The sequence below is a fragment of the Cyprinodon tularosa genome, unplaced genomic scaffold (assembly GCF_016077235.1).
Source record: "Cyprinodon tularosa strain WSP-4 unplaced genomic scaffold, ASM1607723v1 ctg299, whole genome shotgun sequence".
Classification (NCBI taxonomy): domain Eukaryota; kingdom Metazoa; phylum Chordata; class Actinopteri; order Cyprinodontiformes; family Cyprinodontidae; genus Cyprinodon; species Cyprinodon tularosa.
In genome coordinates, this window is record NW_024039006.1 from 232,213 (window position 1) to 253,611 (window position 21,399).

The 21,399-nt window shown below is 41.7% G+C and overlaps 1 protein-coding gene across 1 annotated transcript in view; it reads left to right on the plus strand.

Moving 5' to 3' along the window:
* Positions 1 to 21,327, plus strand: part of actn3b (actinin alpha 3b) — a 48,286-nt gene extending 26,959 nt beyond the window's left edge. Inside the window, 20 exon segments of the mRNA XM_038291338.1 lie at positions 3,706 to 3,820; positions 7,583 to 7,702; positions 9,473 to 9,559; positions 9,994 to 10,081; positions 10,309 to 10,387; positions 11,119 to 11,200; positions 11,639 to 11,724; positions 11,953 to 12,045; positions 13,245 to 13,475; positions 13,598 to 13,745; positions 13,942 to 14,092; positions 14,623 to 14,731; positions 14,858 to 14,998; positions 16,153 to 16,335; positions 16,760 to 16,894; positions 18,140 to 18,319; positions 18,409 to 18,630; positions 18,633 to 18,704; positions 18,824 to 18,982; positions 19,932 to 21,327. Of these exon segments, the coding sequence (XP_038147266.1) occupies positions 3,706 to 3,820; positions 7,583 to 7,702; positions 9,473 to 9,559; positions 9,994 to 10,081; positions 10,309 to 10,387; positions 11,119 to 11,200; positions 11,639 to 11,724; positions 11,953 to 12,045; positions 13,245 to 13,475; positions 13,598 to 13,745; positions 13,942 to 14,092; positions 14,623 to 14,731; positions 14,858 to 14,998; positions 16,153 to 16,335; positions 16,760 to 16,894; positions 18,140 to 18,319; positions 18,409 to 18,630; positions 18,633 to 18,704; positions 18,824 to 18,982; positions 19,932 to 20,090 (2,640 nt within the window). The 3' untranslated portion in view covers positions 20,091 to 21,327.
* Positions 21,328 to 21,399: the final 72 nt, after the last annotated feature.

Here is a 21,399-nt window from a genome sequence, read left to right on the forward strand (position 1 = left end):
AGGTGCAAATGGTCTGTATGCGTAATTGCGCACACATGGCAGCGGTTATTGTCGCAAGAAGGAGAGATCGAAATGAAGCAAGGAGACGCAGAGAACACATTTTTTCACTCCGTGTGAATATTTTTGGAATAAAGGAGGAAACGATCATCAAAACATATCGTTTATCCAGCATTGCCATTTTGGAGCTGTTGGGGGAACTCCGAATGGATTTGGAGCCAGCCAAAAGGAGGACCCACGCAATACCAGATATCACAAAACTCCTTGCAGCATTGCACTTTTTCGCATCTGGGTCATTCCAGCGTACGGTTGCAGCGAGAGCTGGGATCTCCCAATCTCGTTTTTCAGAAGTGCTGTCCGAAGTGCTGTCCGACGTTCTAAATGCCATGTCGCCCTGACGCCCTACCAGAGAACCCCGACCTCCCCCTGCGCCTGTGGAGCAACATGCCAATGCTGCGGGGATGCGTACGCGCAGTAATCTCATCCACAGTCACTTCTTGTGAGCCATTTGGTATGTGCATTCTTCTACAGGCCAATACAAAACACCAGTTTTTTTTTTTTTTTACTGCAGTGAAGTAGAAATTCAGCCACATACCACCTTAGGGAATAAAGGTTGCCAATATATATATATATATACATATATATATATATATATATATATATATATATATATATATATATATATATATATATATATATATATATATATATGTATATATATATATATATATATATATATATATCAGTGGCGGCCGGCCCATAGGGGGCGCTGGGGCACCGCCCTCCCTGATAAGAAGAGAGAAACGTAAAATATATTTTTAGAAATTAACTCATAAATGTCTGTTTTACTCTCTAGACTGTGTAACTATAAGCAAAACAAATTATATAAACTACATTTCCCTATCTACTGTCATTAATTTGTGGATTTCCACAGACAGACTCCTACCGTCTCTGTTCTGGGGGCTGTGATCAGACTGACCCACATTTGCAGAGAATCTGTCAATCATGTACTATTGCTAGGTGAATTTAATGGCCAATCAGCGTCTCGGAACTTTATGGTCTTGGGGCGCTGAAAATACTGCGCTTTAACAGGCTTCTGAACCCAAGCGCAGGTGCAGACAATTAGAGGGAAGATGGCGAATGTAACGAGCGAGATGCAGCTTCCACCAAATTCGGTGAGATCCTTATTTATCTACCCGTTTGCCAGAAGAACATCCCTGTTGTATGATATGAACATTTCATGTCATGGTTATTGTGACTGTGACGAATCCACCTCGTCGCTTAAAACAACCTCTCTAACTTTGCGCGCCACACACACATTCCTGTTATACTGTGTTTGTGAGGACCAATACACTCGCGCTGAGATCAGTAGCTCTATTAACTTAAAACACACAAGCTGTTCCTGGTTACCTGCTGGCGTATTGAGGGTGCACACTTAATATTTCAGTGGGGTTAGCCGTGTGTGTGTGTGTGTGTGTGTGTGTGTGTGTGTGTGTGTGTGTGTGTGTGTGTGTGTGTTACACCAACCCAGTTTGGTGTAATTGAATAAGTCAATGAATCTGTGTAAAAGAATTAAGTTGTAAAAATTATTTGTTTTTGTACATCAATTGTTTGTGGAGGTAATATATGGACAAAACTGATTAATGAGAAGAAATCAGAAATAAGAGAGCCTGAGGTGAGGGGCTTAAACTATTTAATGAGGGCTGTGGGAAGAAAAGCGGCAATTTTTGTTTTCTGTTTCTTTGTTACATTGCTGGTAACTGGAGGGAGGCTGAGGCCCAGAGTATCTTGTACATGTTTAGTTTCTTTTGCACCCTGTTTTGAGTTTTTGAGCTCAATAAATCACCAACACCGGTAACCCGACTGAGACTGGATTCTTGGAGGCCAAAGAACCCCGTCACAGTGACCCAAATCATCACTGTTACTGTTATTATATAGTAAATTAAATCATTACTGTTAAATTGTATGTATTGTCCAATTGTTTATTTGAATTCTTATTCCGGGTTAGTTGGAGACATACACTAGGCTATATCAGCCCCACCAAAAATATTTTTCACCAGCCGCCACTGATATATATATATATATATATATATATATATATATATATATATATATTATTTTTTTCGTTGGGTGTCACTGTAAGACTTAAATTTCTTAAAGCACTAGTTTGTACAAACTACAAACTAGCCTACTTTGCCGCAAACCACAAAACGCGCAAAACCATCATTTAAATAGGGCGTCTCCAACAGTTTTGCACCTGCCACCAGTTACGCAATCACTCTTGTTAAATCACCTGCAAACCATGGTTCAGCCCCTCGCGCAAAATTCCAGTTTGCGAGCGCAAATTACTGCACGCAAAATTGGATCTTGATAAATCCGGCCCTCAGTATCCTAATGTTGCCATGTTTTGGGTTTTTCTCTAAAAGTGCATGTGAAGAACTAGTGAGTGCAAGACAATTAAAGACAGAAGACTTTTTCTGACTGCTTAAACATAATAAAAGGTTTGTTTTTTGATGCAAAAAGCTAATGCATTAAGTTTTGAATTAGGTTATTCTAGGGGAGTGTTGGCCTGGTGGTTAGAGCAGTGCGCTTGTGCTCTGAGGAGGTCACAAGTACCTGGTTCAATTTAACCCATTCCCAAGGGGATGGGTTAAATGCAGAGAGGGAATTTCTCCATTGTGAGATCAATAAAGTTCAATTATTATTATTAATTTTCAACAGAAACTTAAGCTTCCTGAAATCCTCTACAAAAACAAATTGTATTTGTCTTTCTTTTGATCAGCTAACTAACGTAATCTGCCAATGAAATTAGTATTTCTGCCCCTAATAAATTACATATGCTGCACTTTTAATAAGATAATATAGTTATTTGCTCTTATCTTAAACATTAATAATCTTATTTCATTGCTAAGTCTTGTTTAACCGCTCCAATCCCGACAAAAATCACCTTTTCAAAAAAGTACTTCGTTTTTATCTATCTATCTATCTATCTATCTATCTATCTATCTATCTATATATATCTATATATATATATATATATATATATATATATATATATATATATATATATATATATATATATATATATATATATGCATTAATGCAGGTGAAGATTCTCAGTCATCCAGGTCATAGTCATTCCAAAAAAGGTTAAAAACAATCTATTGGACTTCGTTTCCAAGTTTGAAGACATTTCGCCTCCCATCCAGGAAGCTTTTTCAATTCAAAATGTCAGAAATAGCGTTGAGTTTAAGTCTGTGAGAAATGTATTAATGACATCTAAAAAAAAGTTAACAGACTTTCACTACCTCATAACACCAGCCATGATGTTATTTCCTTATATTATTATACATTCCCTTTTACAAAAAGAGGAGCTCTTTATTTGTTGTCCTTATAGGTAACCAAAAAATTAACTTCAATAGGACAACACTATAATGAAAAAGGGGGAAAGATAAAAAGAATATAAATGTCATCATGTGTGTTCCTTTTACAGTCAGCCACTGTTGTCACCTCAAGGTCTCAAACAGCCTAACTAAGCAATTATCCAACCTGGTCCTAAAAAGGACCCATCCAGCTGTGGGAATGTGTGCCTGCTTTGTTTTCTACCTTTTACTGCTGCGTGTGCACAGCTGGTGTGTGGGAGAACATCCTGTACAGTCGCATGTGTAACGTCTGTCCCCTCCGCCTCACCTCGTCTCTCCCTTTCAGACCTTCACAGCTTGGTGTAACTCCCACTTGAGGAAAGCTGGAACACAGATCGAGAACATTGAGGAGGATTTCAGGAATGGCCTCAAACTCATGCTGCTGCTGGAGGTCATATCAGGTACATCTCATTTACAAGCAAACAAGAAACACAATTTATTTATTAAATGATTTTTTGGGCCATCAGAAATGAGTCAAGAAAATAGAAAACTGTTAATCATCCATTTTCTACTGTAAAGAAGGTTTGGTGTCCGTAGCAGCAGGACATCACAGAGACGTTCAACATAAACATACTCCATCCTAATAGGGATTTAGAGACGCCAATTTACCTAAAAGTCATGTTTTTGGATTGGGGGAGTGTGAGCTGGAGTACCCATAGAGAACCCACATATGACTTAGACTTAGACTTAGACTTAGACTTCTTTATTTGTCATTTTGTATGCACAGGGTGCATACAGAACGAAATTGCGTTACATACAGCTTATGAACGTTGCATTGATATTTCACAATGGCACGAGTTATAGAAAAATACAAAAAGTGCAGCAGTGGTCAAAGTGTGAACAGTGCAGAGGATAAGAGACAGTGTGCAAGTTGCAGTGGTTCAGTGCAAAATGGCATTTGTGCAAAAAATGCGTTATTGAAAAATACAATGAGATGAACAATTTAAAGGGCTAAAAGTTAAAAGTTCAGCAGCATTTGATGCCCGATAATGTGCAATAGGTGCAGAGTTCGGATTGTGGATCAAAGGTTCAACAGTCTGATGGCAGTGGGGAAGAAGCTGTTGCACAACCTGGTGGATCTGCAGCGGATGCTGCGGAACCTCTTTCCAGAGGGCAGCAGGGAGAACAGTCCATGGTGGGGGTGTGAGGGGTCTTTGATGATATTACGGGCTCGGGACACACAGCGCTGTGATGAAATGTCCTTAATGGAGGGAAGAGGAGCCCCAATGATTCCTTCCGCTGTCCTCACCACCCTCCTCACATTCTTCCAGTCAGAAGCTCTGCAGCCTCCACACCACAGAGAGAGACAGCTGGTCAGAACGCTCTCTATGGTGCTTCTGTAGAAGGTTGTGAGGATGGGCGGGGGCAGGCGGGCTCTCCTCATCCTCCGCAGAAAGTACAAGCGCTTCTGTGCCCTCTTCACTAGAGATGAAGTGTTTACAGTCCAGGTGAGGTTGTCCGTGATGTGCACCCCCAGGAACTTTGTGCTGCTGACCACCTCCACAGCTGAGCTGTTGATGAGCAGTGGAGCATGGTGGGGGCGGTTTTTCCTGAAGTCGACGATGATCTCCTTCGTCTTCTCCACGTTCAGGATCAGACTGTTTTCACTGCACCAGTCCACCAGCTGCTCCACCTCCTCTCTGTAGTCCCGGTCGTTGTCGTCCCTGATGAGGCCCACCACCGTGGTGTCGTCCGCAAACTTCACGATGTGATTGGTGGTGAACCTGGGGACGCAGTCATATGTCATCAGGGTGAACAGCAGGGGGCTCAGGACGCAGCCCTGAGGGGAGCCCGTGCTGAGGGTGATGACATCAGAGGTGTTCTGACCGACCCGGACTGACTGAGGTCTGTTGGTGAGGAAGTCCAGCAGCCAGTTTCGAAGGGGTGTGTTGAAGCCCAGATGTTCCAGCTTTCCCACCAGGTGCTGTGGGATGATGGTGTTAAACGCTGAACTGAAGTCCAGGAACAGCATCCGCACGTGGGTGTTCTTCTCCTCCAGGTGGGCCAGGCTCAGGTGAAGAGCAGAGGAGATGGCGTCCTCAGTGGAGCGGTTTCGCCGGTAGGCAAACTGGAACGGGTCGAGTGTTGGGGGGAGACTGGAGACGATGTGTTCCTTTACCAGCCTTTCAAAGCACTTCATCATGATGGGAGTCAGTGCGACGGGCCGGTAGTCGTTGTAGCAGGTGACTTGAGGTTTCTTTGGCACTGGGATGATGGAGGCAGACTTGAAGCATGCTGGCACTGTGGCTTGCTCCAGCGAGGTGTTAAAAATGTCCGTGAGGACACCAGCTAGCTGACCTGCACACTCCTTGAGCACCCGCCCAGGTATGTTGTCGGGACCTGGGGCCTTCCGCGGGTTGACCCTCCTCAGAGTCTTCCACACGTCGGCTGTGTCAAGGCAGAGAACCTCCTCTTCCTGATGTGGGACAGCCTTCACTGCTGGAGTGCGATTTAGTGCCTCAAACCTCCCAAAGAAGTTATTTAGTCCGTTTAGGAAGTCAGCATCAACTTCATCCACCGGGGCAGGGGGCGTGTTGTAGTCTGTGATCGCCCGTATGCCTTGCCACATGCTCCTGGTGTTGTTGGCGTCGTGGAACAGATGCTGGATTTTCTGGTTATGGTTCCGCTTTGCTAACCTGATGGCACGGTTCAGGGTGGCTCTAGCTGTCCTCAGTGCCTCCTTGTCACCAGACTTGAAGGCTGAGTTCCGTGCTTTTAGCGCGTGGCGGACCTCCTCAGTCATCCAGGGCCGTTGGTTGGCTCGGGTGGTGATGGTCTTTGTTGTGCTGACGTCCTCGATGCAGTGGTTGATGTAGGCTGAAACAGTCATGGCGTACTCATCAACATTGATCTTGTTGTCATATGTTGCTGCTGATTTGAACATGTCCCATTCAGAGCATTCAAAGCAGTCCTGGAGTGCATCCATGGCCCCCTCCGTCCAGACCCTCACCTGCTTCACTGTAGGTTTTGCTCTGATCAGCAGGGGTCTGTATGCAGGAATTAGCATCACAGAAAGGTGGTCTGAGGAGCCGATGTGGGGGCGGGGGGCTGCTCTGAATGCGTCTTTTATGTTTGTATAAACTAAGTCCAGAGTGTTCTCTCCACGAGTAGCAAAATCCACGTGTTGATAAAAATGAGGGAGAACAGTTTTCATATTCGCCTGATTAAAATCTCCAGCAATGATGAAAACGCCCTCTGTGTGTGTAGATTGCAGCTCAGAGACAGTCCGATAGAGAACACTCATGGCCTCCTTTGTATCAGCGCTGGGGGGGACATACACCGCTGTGATGGTAACAACAGTGAACTCTCTGGGCAGGTAAAAGGGTCTGCAGCTAACAGTCAGAAGCTCTATGTCCGGAGAGCAAAAACTTGAGACTATTCTAGCATTTTTACACCAGTTGTTATTGATGTAAACACAGAGTCCGCCTCCTCGGCTCTTACCGCTGAGTTCTTTGTTTCTGTCGGCGCGGAAAGTAGCTAGCCCCTCCAGGCTAATGGCGTTGTCCGGGGTTGATGATGTGAGCCACGTCTCTGTCAGAATGAGAGCGCAACAGTCCCTAAACTCCCTCTTTGCTGAGAGCTCGAGTTGAAGATGGTCAGTTTTGTTATCCAGTGAACGTACGTTGGAGAGCAGGATGGATGGAAGCGATGGTCTGTGGGGGTTAGCCTTTAGCTTGGCTGCTAAACCTCCGCGACAGCCGCGTTTCCTCGGCCGGCTGCACCGCTTTCGCTTGGCTCTCCTCCAGCGTGAGCCGCTCGACGGGTCCGCTGCATCGCAGGCCTCCGGGGCTTGATCCCGGAGCACTCCGGAGTCACGTAAACAGTCGAGCGTAGTGGTGGTTACAAGTCCAAATACACTGCATGATCGTAACTCCAGCAGGCGCTGGCGGTCCAGTGATGATCTGCTAGGTAGATAAGCAGTTTGCAGCGGGTTTGGCGGTATATTTTTATGAAAATCTCCGCAAGTTGGTCGGAGCTGTATGCCAGCCGCTGCCGCCAGGGGCGCCGCCATTTTAACTACCCTATATGCACAAAGATCCTGAGCCAGGATTCAAACCAAGGACCTTCTTGCTGCATTGCGGCAGCTACAGACTGCACCACTGTTTAACATCCAATCCAGTTTTATTTGGGATTGATTTTTGTTGTTGGATGTATTCTTCCAGGCGAGAGGCTGCCCAAACCCGACAAAGGAAAGATGCGTTTCCACAAGATTGCCAACGTGAATAAAGCTCTGGACTTTATCTGTAGCAAGGGGGTCAAACTGGTGTCCATCGGAGCAGAGGGTGAGGTTACTGTCGTGTTTAATTGTTCCACTTCTGTGTTCTGTGTTCCACTTCCCAATATTCTCATTTTTTTTCATGAATTTCTTAAAACTTTCCTCATATGAGCAGTTTGCTTTTTTTGAGTTGATTTGTTATGAAAAAAGAGAAAACAGACAACTTTCATAATAAAAAATTGGTACTGATAACATTAAAATTAAATAAATAAAATATGTAATAAAATAGGAAGTGTATTCTATTCCAATAAGGAATTTCAAATAGTTAACATTGGAAATGAACATAAACAAGCAATATAAGAATAAAAGAAAGAAGTGAAAAATAGTAATAAAGACATGATGAATTTAGACCATGGAGTTATATAGATATAGGTGATCATGAACCATTAGATTTTCTTACAGACAGAAATGCAACAGTCAGAGAGTTTGGGGGCGATTTTCAAAACACCGGCTATGTAAAGCTCAGAGCTCATACCAGCGACGTAACCTTTTCACATCTTTTTTTTTTTAAACTAGAAATAAAACCAAAAAAATGCATTAATTAAAATGTGGATTTCCTAATAATAACTTTATAGAAAATAAAATAATTATGTCAAAAACAGGGTACAGTTCCCTCTCTTTGTGTCAATAAAACTACAAAAACTAACCAATAAGGTAGTTTATATGGGGAGGACTTATAGAAATAAACCTAACATCTCATTCTGGTGTTTTATGGCTCTTTCTATTTGTATTGTTGCTAAATCCCTTCATGTATCCATTCATATAGATAAGCAGACCTCATATAGCCTGATGCACGGTAGAGGTTGGCGGGTTAAAAGAGATAAGACAGAGAAACTTATTTAATGCACAGCCCTCCAAAGAAAATCCTATCCCTAACCCTAACCCTAACCTTCTATCCGCAAAGCTTCTTTAACCCGTTTTTTCTCTTTTCTAACACATCACAGATATTATAAAAGGAGCTAAATTAGCATTTTCTTTTTGCCAGCTCTAAGGTATGGTGCGTTCACTTATCTGAAATAAAATTGGATCCTGTAATTAAAGTGTCTTGGCTTTAAAATAGCCACATTTATACAACAAGCTATCTTTGTTGGTTTCTGTTTTTTGGAGCTCTATAGAAATAATCTAATTTATGCTTTAGGCACGATAAAAATGAGCCGTTGAGTAATTTTTAATGAGCAAATTTAAACATGATCATTAATTCATCCAAGGTGGATGTAGTCTGATAAGCAGCTCACAGTTGTCTAAATTTTGTCCATCTGTTCATCCATCATATTTGCTGTGGAAATATTTTCTAGATTAATTTAGCATAATTGTGTTTCAAAATAGACAAAATGAGATGAAGAACCAAAGAAAAAGTTGAATTTGATCATCAAAAACCAGACTTCCTTCTGTCTTTGGTTTTAATGCATCTAAACGGGCATATTGGCAACGTTAAACTAATAATAACTCCTTTTACTAACACAAATTGTGTCGCTATGGTTACATTATTGCCTGGTTTTTTAATATTTTTCTTATTCTTAACAAATAACAGTATGTTTTTTTTAATTGTGACAAAAGGAAAGTTTATTATTTTGAGGGAACAGGTTCATGTGATTTAGTGATTCCTGTTTTGTTGCCCTCATCATTTCTTTATCCCATCAAAACTCTTCATTTTGAATCTTATTTGAAAACCTTTTTCTGAAAACTTCAGTAGAAAACAGAACCTGAATGCATTATATGGGAGAACCATCTCTTCAAGTCTCTGTTTTTCTTTTTCTTTTTTGCTGTGTCTGTACAGAAATTGTTGACGGTAATGTGAAAATGACCCTGGGTATGATCTGGACCATCATCCTGCGCTTCGCTATCCAGGACATCTCCGTGGAAGGTGTGTGTTTACTTAAATTAACACGTTTAATTAACAAAGCAATGATTTCTCAAAAATATAAAAAAAAAAATAAGACTTACAATAAACTCTTGTTCAGGACCCTGTGCTCCCTGTCCTCCTCATTCCTCTGCTTTCATTACAAGTTTAACCCTCAGGCTGTTTAATGTCATCAGTCTCAGATGGAGTCAGATAATATATCACTGTCTACCAGTGAAAGAAGGTTTCTCTGCTGAATTCATTTCTCCCTAAGGCTTTCTCATCTTTGCTTACCTCTATATTTGTTTTTTGTTTTAATATCCCCCCCCTCTCGCCCTCCTTCTATCTCTCTCTGTTTTGACCTCTGACCTCTGTTCCTCCTCAGACTTTGTGATCAACTTTAATTTGGTTTATTTTCTGCCTGTTTCACCCACTTTCTCCCTCCTTAACTGTTCCAGAGACCTCTGCTAAAGAAGGTCTGCTGCTCTGGTGCCAGAGGAAGACTGCCCCCTACAGGAATGTCAATGTGCAGAACTTCCACATCAGGTTGGCCTGCAGCGCCTCACTGTGGCATGAATAGGGAACTGCAAACACTCATGTTAAAACTTGTTTAATTTATTGCCTCTTCCTGGTTACAAATCATTAATTTCATACTTTTCTTTACATGCATTTCTGTTCTTATTACCTTTTTATGCTTTCTTTACATTCCTGTCTGTGTTTCGTATTCCTTCTGATCCACCTTCTGCCTTTTTTCCCTGCTCTGTGCTGCTCAGTTGGAAGGATGGCCTGGCCCTGTGTGCCCTCATCCACAGACACAGACCGGACCTCATTGACTACTCCAAACTGAGAAAGGTGCTTCTTTAATTCCTTCATTCTTTTTTTCCTTAAATCTGTGCACTTTTTCTCCCTCCCCTTATATTCCTCCTCCTTCTTCCCTTTATTCTCCTCAGTCTTTAAATCCTTCTTTCCAGTCATCTTCTTTTCCTGCTAATATTTCTGTCCTCTGCTTCTACATATATATTCAGTATCATGTACAGATCTATTATATACAGATTTGTCATTCTTTGGAGTTGCACAATGTGCTAAAAGAGAGAAAGCAGAGATTATAGTGTTATTGCTGAGAAAATAAGTTTATAATGTAATAAATGTTGGCTCTTATGTTCCATGCTTGAACAGATGAAATAACCAGCATGTTTAATGGATTCTTCCTGCATTAGAGAGCCACACCTTTAATCATCTAAGGGCTAAAAATGCCCCTAGATGTCAGGTTTTTCTGACACAGTATTGTGCACATATTTGAATGATTACAAGATCGTATTTTGGACTTTTTTTTTTTTTATCAGTATTTGGTTTTATGTTGTATCAGCTTTGAGGATTATACCATGTGTCAGTTTCTTTTCGTTTCAGAGGCTTTTTCATCCTGGATATAATTGAGAAGATGATAGCAGATAGTTAGACACAAATTATAGCTGAAAATGAAGATCCATCTCTTTTGATATGCAAATCTATCTTTTTCTGGTTGTTTTTGCATCATAAATGCTTCTTCATGCTAGTTTGTTGTGTCCCTGTCTTTCTTCCTTTAGGACGACCCTATCGGTAACCTGAACACGGCCTTTGAAGTTGCCGAGAAGTATCTGGACATCCCCAAGATGCTGGATGCTGAAGGTGAGGCTGTGGAAAAGTCATGATGGAGAAACTCGAGCAAGAACGTCAGATTTTTATGAAATCACTCTGATACCATAGACGTTGCTGACAGATGGTACAAGGTCAGGAAAGGAGTACTGCTATAATACTCAGTAACTCAGAAGTTTGAATCCTGTTAACAGCATTTATTAAATCAGGATTTCTATTGAGAATAGAGGAAACCGTGCAAACAGCTGGAATAATCTGATTATATAAGAACGAATCGTAATGTTTCCCTTATCCATTTATCTTCTATTTTAGGTCAATTAGATTTGAGGACCTCTAATCTTATATTATGCTGCAGAAAAACTGATCCAATCTGATTCTGTTATATTATAAAGGCTGTGCTTAATATTAAAGGTTTTGAAAGTTGTTGTGTTTTGGGATTTTTTTTTTTAAGTAACTTTTTAATTTCATCAGATATTGTGAACACACCCAAACCTGATGAGAAGGCCATCATGACTTACGTGTCGTGCTTCTATCACGCCTTTGCTGGAGCTGAGCAGGTCAGATTTAAGGCTTATGTTGGATCAAAGCACAAAGATATATTTGAATCAAAAGTATTGTTTGGTCCCAGTCTCCCATGTTGCTAATAATAAATAAATAATAAAGCTATGCTGCCTTCTAAAAGTATGCAATAGTCTATGGAAAAGGAACTGATAAGAACATGGGCTAAATCAGTTTTTTTGGGGGGGTTGAAGCGTATTTAGTTAATTTTTTTATTTGCAATGCAGGCTGAGACGGCTGCTAACCGCATCTGCAAGGTGCTGGCTGTCAACCAGGAGAATGAGAAACTGATGGAGGAGTACGAGAAGCTGGCCAGCGAGGTGAGAAACTCCTGCAAGCAACTCTTTTCTGTTTATGTTCCACTGGTTACACTGTAAAAAATTTAAATCTCAATAAGTCATTTTTTTCTTAAAATAAGTGCATTTTTTCTTGAATTAAGGAGGTAAGGGAGACACTTTGCCAATGAAACAAGACAATTTACATTTAAAATAAGAAAAAACAATTATATTGTCTTATTTCAAGTGCATATTATCTAATTATCTTATTCTAACAGTAAAAATACTCATTCCATTGACAAATCATCTCATTGCTCAAATTAAGGGTAAAAACACGTAATTTAAGACATTTTTACTCATTTTTAGTTTGTTTTTGCAGTGTAAACTTTTTTACAAAAATAGGGTTAGTTTTAACTGGTATATTTCATGTTCGTAGTTTAAAGTGCCCAATCAATGTAAATGTTATTTTCTTCTCCCATAAATTAATTTAATAGCAGATTGTCTATTATAAGATTGACTTAAGGAAGGTTCTGACAGGTTTTTATCATTAATTTCAACAAAAATGTTAATATAAAACTGTATTTATCATTAACACTGCCGCGGTGGACAGCATTACCAAACAATCAGTCTTAATATTATTTAATTAAAAATGCCATTATTTCTATATCAATAGGATTTTTTTAAGGAAGTTTAATAATCAAAAGGATCAACCAATGAACTCTGCAGTAGTAGCTTTAGCCTTCCTGTTATCAGCTAAAAGCATTGCTCTCTTAAAGCCTGTTCCTGTGACTGAAAATGTCAGAGAAAATCCTTTTAAGTAGCTCATTACATCTCTGTGCTTTACCTTAAAGTTTGAATGTCTCCTTTTTTTATAATAATAGTTCAATTTGATACTGATAGAGGAAATACAAATCAGATTTTTAATTTTCCGTCAAGCTAAAACATGTCTGACTCCGACCACAAAGTAGATATTTTGGAGCATGTCCCGTTTTTAGCATAACTATTTTAGGTTAACGATGTTTCCTTGTTGCAAAAGCTTTTCCCCTTCAGTTTCAGCTACTGGTTTTCTCACTTAACTTCATTTTACTTTAAACTGGATTTGCCTTTATACAGACGGATTAAATACATTTAGAAAATAGATCAGCAGATGTTCCAATCATTTTCAAATTAATCTGGAGAAGATCACATTTAAGTTCACAGACTCAGCTACTGTAGCATGATAAAAATTGCCCTGTTTTGCACAGCTGCTGGAGTGGATCCGTCGCACCATCCCCTGGCTGGAGAACCGCGTGGCAGAGCAGACCATGCGTGCAATGCAGCAGAAACTGGAGGATTTCCGCGACTACCGCAGAGTCCACAAGCCCCCTCGCGTGCAGGAGAAATGTCAGCTGGAGATCAACTTCAACACCCTGCAGACAAAGCTGAGGCTCAGCAACAGGCCTGCTTTCATGCCCTCTGAGGGCAAGATGGTGTCGGTGAGGAGGGCGGATTTTTGTTAACTCAGCACCAATGACAGTGTTTTGGCTTCGTGCATATTTTGTCCTTTTAGGTCAAAGACAGCTCACAATCTGAGATGTTAATGAAACCTTTGCTTCAGGACATTGCCAATGCCTGGAAAGGTCTGGAGCAGGTGGAGAAGGGCTATGAGGAATGGCTGCTGACCGAGATCCGCCGTCTGGAGAGACTGGACCACCTGGCCGAGAAGTTCAAGCAGAAGTGCGCCATGCATGAAGCCTGGACTGGAGGTAGGAATCATGAGAATAGATGCTGCGAGAGAATGCAACAAGTTAGCCAAGCTCCTCTGATTTCCATCCAGCTTAGGAAGAATACGTAGAAAGGTTCTACATCAGTAAATGCTCCTCTTTGTAATAGTTAGCATTTTTTTAAAAGCCAGATAACCTTATGTTTGCACCGGTGTTCACCATAGCAACTGTGTTTCAGGAAAGGAAGATCTTCTGTCTCAGAAAGACTACGAGTCGGCTTCTCTGATGGAGATCAGGGCCCTGATGAGGAAGCACGAGGCTTTTGAAAGCGACCTCGCTGCTCACCAGGACAGAGTGGAGCAGATCGCTGCCATCGCTCAGGAGCTAAAGTAAGACGCCATCAGACTGGGATTTACAGAAAGGTTTAAGGTAGATCCCCAGGAATAATCTAGAAACTTGTAGAGACGGAGATGTATGTATAAGTATATATATATATATAGTATATAAGGTGTATAGGATGTTATGCTGTGTCTCAAAACTCCTCTGGAATATTCTTTCAGCAAAGTTAAGGTTTGGTTTTAGTCACAGTGCTCCAAAACTACATGTAAAGTCAAGAAAAGAATATTTAACTGTCTGCAGGAAGTTAGAATGACTGATAGTGGGAGTGGCAGCCTAGTGGTTAGGGCATAGGGCTTTCAATCCTGAGATTGTGAGTTCGATCCCCCACTCCCACAGACTGCCACTCTGGCTCCCTGAGCAAGACCCTTAACCTCACCCTGCTCCCCGGGCGCCTCACAATGGCAGCTCACTGCTCCCGAAGGGGATGGGTTAAATGCAGAGAAGTAATTTCCCTCTGGGATTATTAGAGTATATATAAATCAAAAAAAAAAAAAATAGTGTGGTTTACCATGTCCTTCAGTGAGCTGGACTACCATGATGCTGCTACAGTGAACGCCCGCTGCCAGGGGATCTGTGACCAGTGGGACAACCTGGGAACCCTGACCCAGAAGAGGAGGGACGCTCTGGAGGTGAGTACAACAACTTCAAACCTGCTGCATGGGTGTTAAATCAGGCCATTAGACCTCAAAGGCTGCAAATTATTTACATTCTTAAAGGAGAGTGTTTTTATTTTTGTTTTTATTTTGTGAGTTTAGCGTGTAGAGAAACTGTGGGAGACCATCGACCAGCTGTACCTGGAGTTTGCAAAGAGGGCGGCACCCTTCAATAACTGGATGGACGGAGCCATGGAGGACCTGCAGGACATGTTCATCGTCCACAGCATTGAGGAGATCCAGGTAGCTGCTTGGATTTTAACTTTAGAGCTTCAAACATCAACATGTTTGATCAGAATTATATGTGATAGCAAACACAAAGCAGAGGAAGAAAAATGATGCATGGTATCAACCTGATAAACATCTTCGTGATGTCTGTAACTATTGGAAACCGCCCACATGAGCCATGTTGTTATTATTATTTACTACATAAAACCTTAAGTGTAATTAAAAAACAATGCATTATCACCCCAAACACTCCATCCACATGGTGAAGCATGGTGATGGTAGGATCATGTTGAGGGAAAGCTTTTCTTCGACATGAAGAGGTGGGGAAGTGGGCGGAGCTAAACCAGGAAATAGTCAGAAGGAAGTTGTTAAGGTGGCAAATAGCTTGAGGTGGGTTTTTAGATTTAAGGGGAAGCGACAAATTAAAAACTTAATAAAGGCATGGTTTAGATCAGGGGTGTCCAACGTCAGTGCCTTGCATTTTTTAAATGTTTCGGCTCACCTGATCTCCAGTAATGGCTGATAAACAGGCTTTTGGTAAACTTAGGTCCTCTGAATCAGGTGCAGAGCTGTTTTATCCTGAGTCCAACTAAGAAAGTCATTCAGGGGGAAAAATATTACACGAACTTTGAATAAAAGCAACCTTATTTTGTTAGATGTCTTAAATAGGAAATCTATTGCTGTATGTAAAACGTTTCTTAAAGAAGAATGGAGTTTCCTCCTCAGGATGGTATTTGTGGGCAATTTTGATTAAAAAAAACAAAACATCTAAGCTAATGATAATGAAAAATAGATCTATTTTATGACTGGTATTTGTTATCAAACTATATTCAAAATGAGTGTTTTTAGTCACTATTAAGAGCCATTGTAGAGGGTCCAAATAAGAGTTTGCTGGATTCTTAATGAGCTATTTTGCATAAAAAAGAACATAATTTTGTTGAAATGAAAATAAAAGGTAGTTTTATAAAGTACATTCTCTAGGAGGATGACATTAAATGCACCCCACACTTTTTAGAATCCATGCCTCCTTTTCCTTGTTGGCCAGTGACACATTATCCAAGAGAAAGAGGTCAAAGTCTAGAGAGATCTACATGTTCTAGATGGTAAATACTGGCTCCAGGAAAGCTTACTTTGTGTTAATATTATCAGCTCTTTCTCTCCCCTTCCAGAGTCTGATCACAGCTCACGACCAGTTCAAGGCCACTCTGCCCGAGGCCGACAAGGAGCGCATGGCCACCATCGGCATCCATAACGAGATCCTGAAGATTGCCCAGACCTACGGCATCAAGCTGTCCGGAATCAACCCGTACACCAACCTGAGCCAGCAGGACATCAACAACAAGTGGGACACTGTGAGTCAAAGCACAACTTAAAGCCAGAACAGGAAACGAACGATTAATGCGAACGATTACAGCTTATAGCTGCATTGTGCAAACAGGTAAACCGATACAGTGTCTCTGTGAGCTGCATTTGGTCATCTGGCTAAAAATAAGCGGGGTACATTCCAAACAGGGGTCAGGACTAAGTTTAGATTGAACTGATACAGAACACTGCAAGTAAACCATCAGGGGAAATAAGAATCACACTGAACAATCTGTCAGATCTGGTGGAATGAAGACATTAAACCATCTGTAAGGAAAAATTAGATCAGATATTAAGCTGTAGGAATCCTATATATTTCAATACAGTAATCTAATTCAGTTCTTTTCATTATAAGTGAAGTTTCTAGCAGGAAAAGGATCAGCATGTCCACTTTTGCATGATGAACATTTGCAGGTGAAGCACCTTGTACCCCTGAGAGACCAAATGCTGCAGGAGGAAGTGGCCAGACAGCAGGCCAACGAGAGGCTGAGGCGCCAGTTTGCTGCCCAGGCCAACATCATTGGACCCTGGATTCAAACCAAGATGGAGGTACAAACCCTCTGCGACATGTACATCTCAGCAACATCGACTAAAAATTACAACTCCAATTAAATCTAGTTCATGCTGGTTGGATCCCTTATATGCGTGGATATTTGAACGACCTCTGAGAACCTGAAGATACAGGACACTAACTTTAACTAAAGGGGGAAAAAATTACTACAAATAATATCAACGTCTGGAACATTTTTCCATTTTAAAATCTAAAATATTTTTTGAAGTAGTGAACAGCAATAGTTCAGTTTGGTATATAGACAATTTCCCGATTCACATATTTTATAAAACACCTGAACTGACCGTTTGTTATTTTATCTTTCCTTTTTATTGGCTTAATGAGAGCAGCGGGCTTTAGGCTGCCCTGCAATGCTTTTAAAACTGGGTTTTAATAGAAACAAAGCCATTATCAAGCACATATCAAGGTGCTCATTGGTGAGCCTGGATCAGTATTTATTTTTGATTCTGTTTATAGTGGAGAATCCTGCTTCACAGCAGCTGGTTGAGCAAAACATACTCAAAATGTGCAGGGTCATCTTTGAGCACACCATTTCACTTTTTTTTTTCCACCAGTTCGCCTTGGTTCTTCCAGCAGTCTAAATGTTCTCTGCTTTCTTTTTCTCATCGTCTTCTCCTTCTTTCCCATCGCCCGGCCTGCCAAAGGTTTTCCTGCTGTGTCTAAAAGTAGCTAGCAGCAGCAACCCTTTCTGAAACACCTCATTGGCTAATTTGTATCACATGTAGCCTGGTGTCAGACGCTCCGGTGGGTTTACCGTATTAACAGGAGAAAAGGCGCAAGTAAAGTTAGACACTGTTGTCGGACAATATGCGGTAATTTATAAATGTTTTAAATCAGGTTAGGTCCGCATTAGCCAGCAGGTGGGTCCGGACCCGGACCACGGTTCGCTAATATGGCCCCCGCCCTAGCCTAAAGAGAGGGACAACTGCTACTAAGTAAAACAAATGTAGTCATTTAGTAAAAAACTAGGTTTGGATGCAGCTGACTGATTCTATGTCATGACTTCTATGTTATGTCTGGAGCATTGGGAAAATGTGTTCCCTGAGAGAAGAATAGAAATAAGAGAAAAATCCTGGAGGTTACATTTTCTCCAGTCCCCTGAATGTTTTGAAAACAAATTTGTTTAAAAGAACGGTTCTTGCATGAGGCCCATCGTTTTAGCCACTGTGGTATCAGAACTCTAAAGCACTCATTGCATGTTCCACTGTTTTCTGCCCATGCAGGAGATCAGCCATGTGTCTGTGGACATCGCCGGCTCCCTGGAGGAACAGATGAACAGTCTAAAGCAGTATGAACAGAACATTATCAACTACAAGTCCAACATCGATAAGCTGGAGGGAGACCACCAGCTCAGCCAGGAGTCCCTCATCTTCGACAACAAGCACACCAACTACTCCATGGAGGTGCAGTACCAATGCCTTCGTTCTCTTCCTCTCTGTCTGCGCTTTAAGGTGGACTTTCTGATCGGTTCTGCTCTCATTAAACGCTGCAGCACGTCCGTGTGGGCTGGGAGCAGCTGCTCACCACCATCGCCAGAACCATCAACGAGGTGGAGAACCAGATCCTGACCCGCGACGCCAAGGGCATCAGCCAGGAGCAGCTCAACGAGTTCAGGGCCTCCTTCAACCACTTCGACAGGGTGAGGCAACCCAAACCTAAAGCATTTTCCTTATTGTGGACGGTTCTGAGTCTAAACGGATCAATTGGTTCGAATCTTTGCAGAAGAGAAACGGCATGATGGATCCAGACGACTTCCGTGCCTGCCTCATCTCCATGGGTTACGATCTGGTGAGTGCAACCTGCAGATTTCAAACCAAGCAAACGCTTGTGGTCTCCTACACTTGATCAAACAAGAACCATCCGATCTCTTTAGATAATGTACTCTGTCTTTTTTTCTCTACCAAAAGGGTGAGGTTGAATTTGCCCGCATCATGACCCTGGTTGACCCCAACAACACTGGCGTGGTGACCTTCCAAGCCTTCATTGACTTTATGACCCGTGAGACCGCAGAGACCGACACAGCAGAGCAAGTCATGGCTTCCTTCAAGATCCTGGCTTCAGACAAGGTAAAGACTTCACATGAGGGCAACATTCTTCTCTGCCAACAGACCGAGACGGATTGTTATGTAGCACTGACTACGTTCAATGGAAAATAGCAGGATCGTCTGAAATAACTGACCTTTCAACCAAGACCAATCATCACGACATTTACAAATTCACAAACTCCTGAAAAAAACATCCTCCCAGAAGGCAACAGATGCTTTAGCCTCGATACAGAAATGTTTGGAACCCATGAAATGCACGGACATGTGTGACGTCAACATGTCAACCAGAGGCAGAAGGCTGAAGCAAAACAAAGATTGCTGCGCCGGTAGTAATACCTGTAGACTCCGCTATTCAGTCTGTTTTAGCTGGAAGACCCTCTATTTCTTTTTGGAAAATTAGCAAAAGGACGCAATCTGTGCCTTTGTGAATGGAAAAGATGTTTGCGCATTCTTCCTCACTGGATTTGCTAAGAGTTTGGCCCATTATTTAACAGCTATAAATAATTGTACTGAATCTCCCTGCCTTTTGTGAACATTTTCTACAGGAGCCTTTCCAGATTGATACTGCATAGAATATAAGTTGTACTTCAGGTTCAGTCTGAGGTATGCCAGGTTTAAAAATGACATTGATTAGAAGGAGAGGATGTAATCGATAACCATTTATTCCCTTGTTACAAAAGATGGGGGTAATTTGGCACCATCTAGAGGATACAAAAGAAACTGCATTTTTTAAATAGACAATTATTTCCTTGTTTTTAGCAGCAAGCATGCCTGTTTTTTGTTCTTCTTTGTCATTTTAGGCTCATTTAAGGAACTCTGAACAAAAAAATACTTAGAATATGAACTGCATGCATTAAATTAAGCAAAAGTTACTTGTTAAATAAAAAGTTAAATAAGAGGCTATATAAATTTTATATGAGGTGATGTAAGTTTATTTCTGTCTTTATAAGCCTATCTCTCTGTGCTGCAGAACTACATCACAGTGGACGAGCTGCGCAGGGAGCTACCACCCGAGCAGGCGGAGTACTGCATCAGCCGCATGACCAGATACGTCGGAGCCGACGCTCCCCCCGGCGCCCTGGACTACATCTCCTTCTCCAGTGCCCTCTACGGAGAGAGCGACTTATAAACCTAGCCGCTCCTCCTCGCGTTCTCCTCTTCTTCCTCCCCAGCTTCTATTTCTCCTGTTTGGAGAAAGTGATTTTAAACCCTTCACCCTACCCTCTAAATGCTTTGTTCTAATTATTTTATCCCTCTCTGTTAAATCTGAACTTTTTCCTCCAACAATCCCCCCCTTCCTCCCCTCACGCCAGGAACACTGCTTATAGAGGAGGAGAGCAGGAGACTTTGCTTAAATCTTAGAAACTGTGCTAGGACTGAGCTTTAAGAAGAGTCAGGTATAGCAGTGATCGTATGCAAGCAGCACCTGAAAAATACCTTCTTTAAAAAAAGCAAATATTATGAGGGTTACATTTTGAGCAAAGCCTCCTGTTCTCCTCGTCCCGTATGATTCTTTTTTTTTTTGTAGAAGGGTAATTAAAGAAGAAAATGTGACAAAAAAGCCGGTTGGTCCGTTGGCTTGGTTGGTTGTGTATTTCTGCAGACGCATGCTTCTTTTAAAGGTTTAGAAACTCCGCCTTCGTGTCTTCGGCTCTTCCCTAATCACAGCGAAACCCAAACAGCGCCTGCAGCAGTCAGGGAGGGAAAGCGACACTCAAACATCTCACTTGTGAAGAAAAAAAACGACTGCCATCGCACGGCGAAAGCTGAGGCGAAGATCGACACGTGAACCCGGGGATCTTAGATAACTCAGGAACTTCTGAAGGATGAATGAGAGCAACCCGACACGTAAGCAGACGGAGAAGCTAAGCAGACAAAGATGGTCGTGGCTCGATGGCGATTTAGGAGAGCTAAAAAATAATAAATTACAAAAGAAAGAAAGAAACAGGTACAGGAGCAGAAAGACTGACACACCTCTGTCCTTTCTGTTAAAGGAAGACTGAGAAGATGTCAGCAGTGAGAGACACATCAGAGTGTCAGGAAAGTTGTAAACAGAGTAAGAATCGATGCTGTGCATGTGGGACCGCAGCAGGCCTGTCAGTGAGGAGAAACTAAAGGTTTTTGGTCTCATTTTCACAATGAAACATCAGCCGGAACGACACCGACAAACAGTGCAAGTCCACTCCTCTGTGCATGTGGGAGGCATTTTATCTCACCTGTTCTCCATTCACCTCCTCAGCCCCTCTCATTCTCAGTTTATTCTGTCCATCATTACTGATACTTAAAAAAAAAAAACAACCTCCTCACATTCAAACAGCTACATTAAAAAAAAAGCTGGAATAAAAAAGGATAATGATGTTATTAAACAGCCGTTGTTTGTGGTTTTTCTTCCATCATTTCAGGCACTCTGGCACACGACAAATTCTGCAAATTATCTT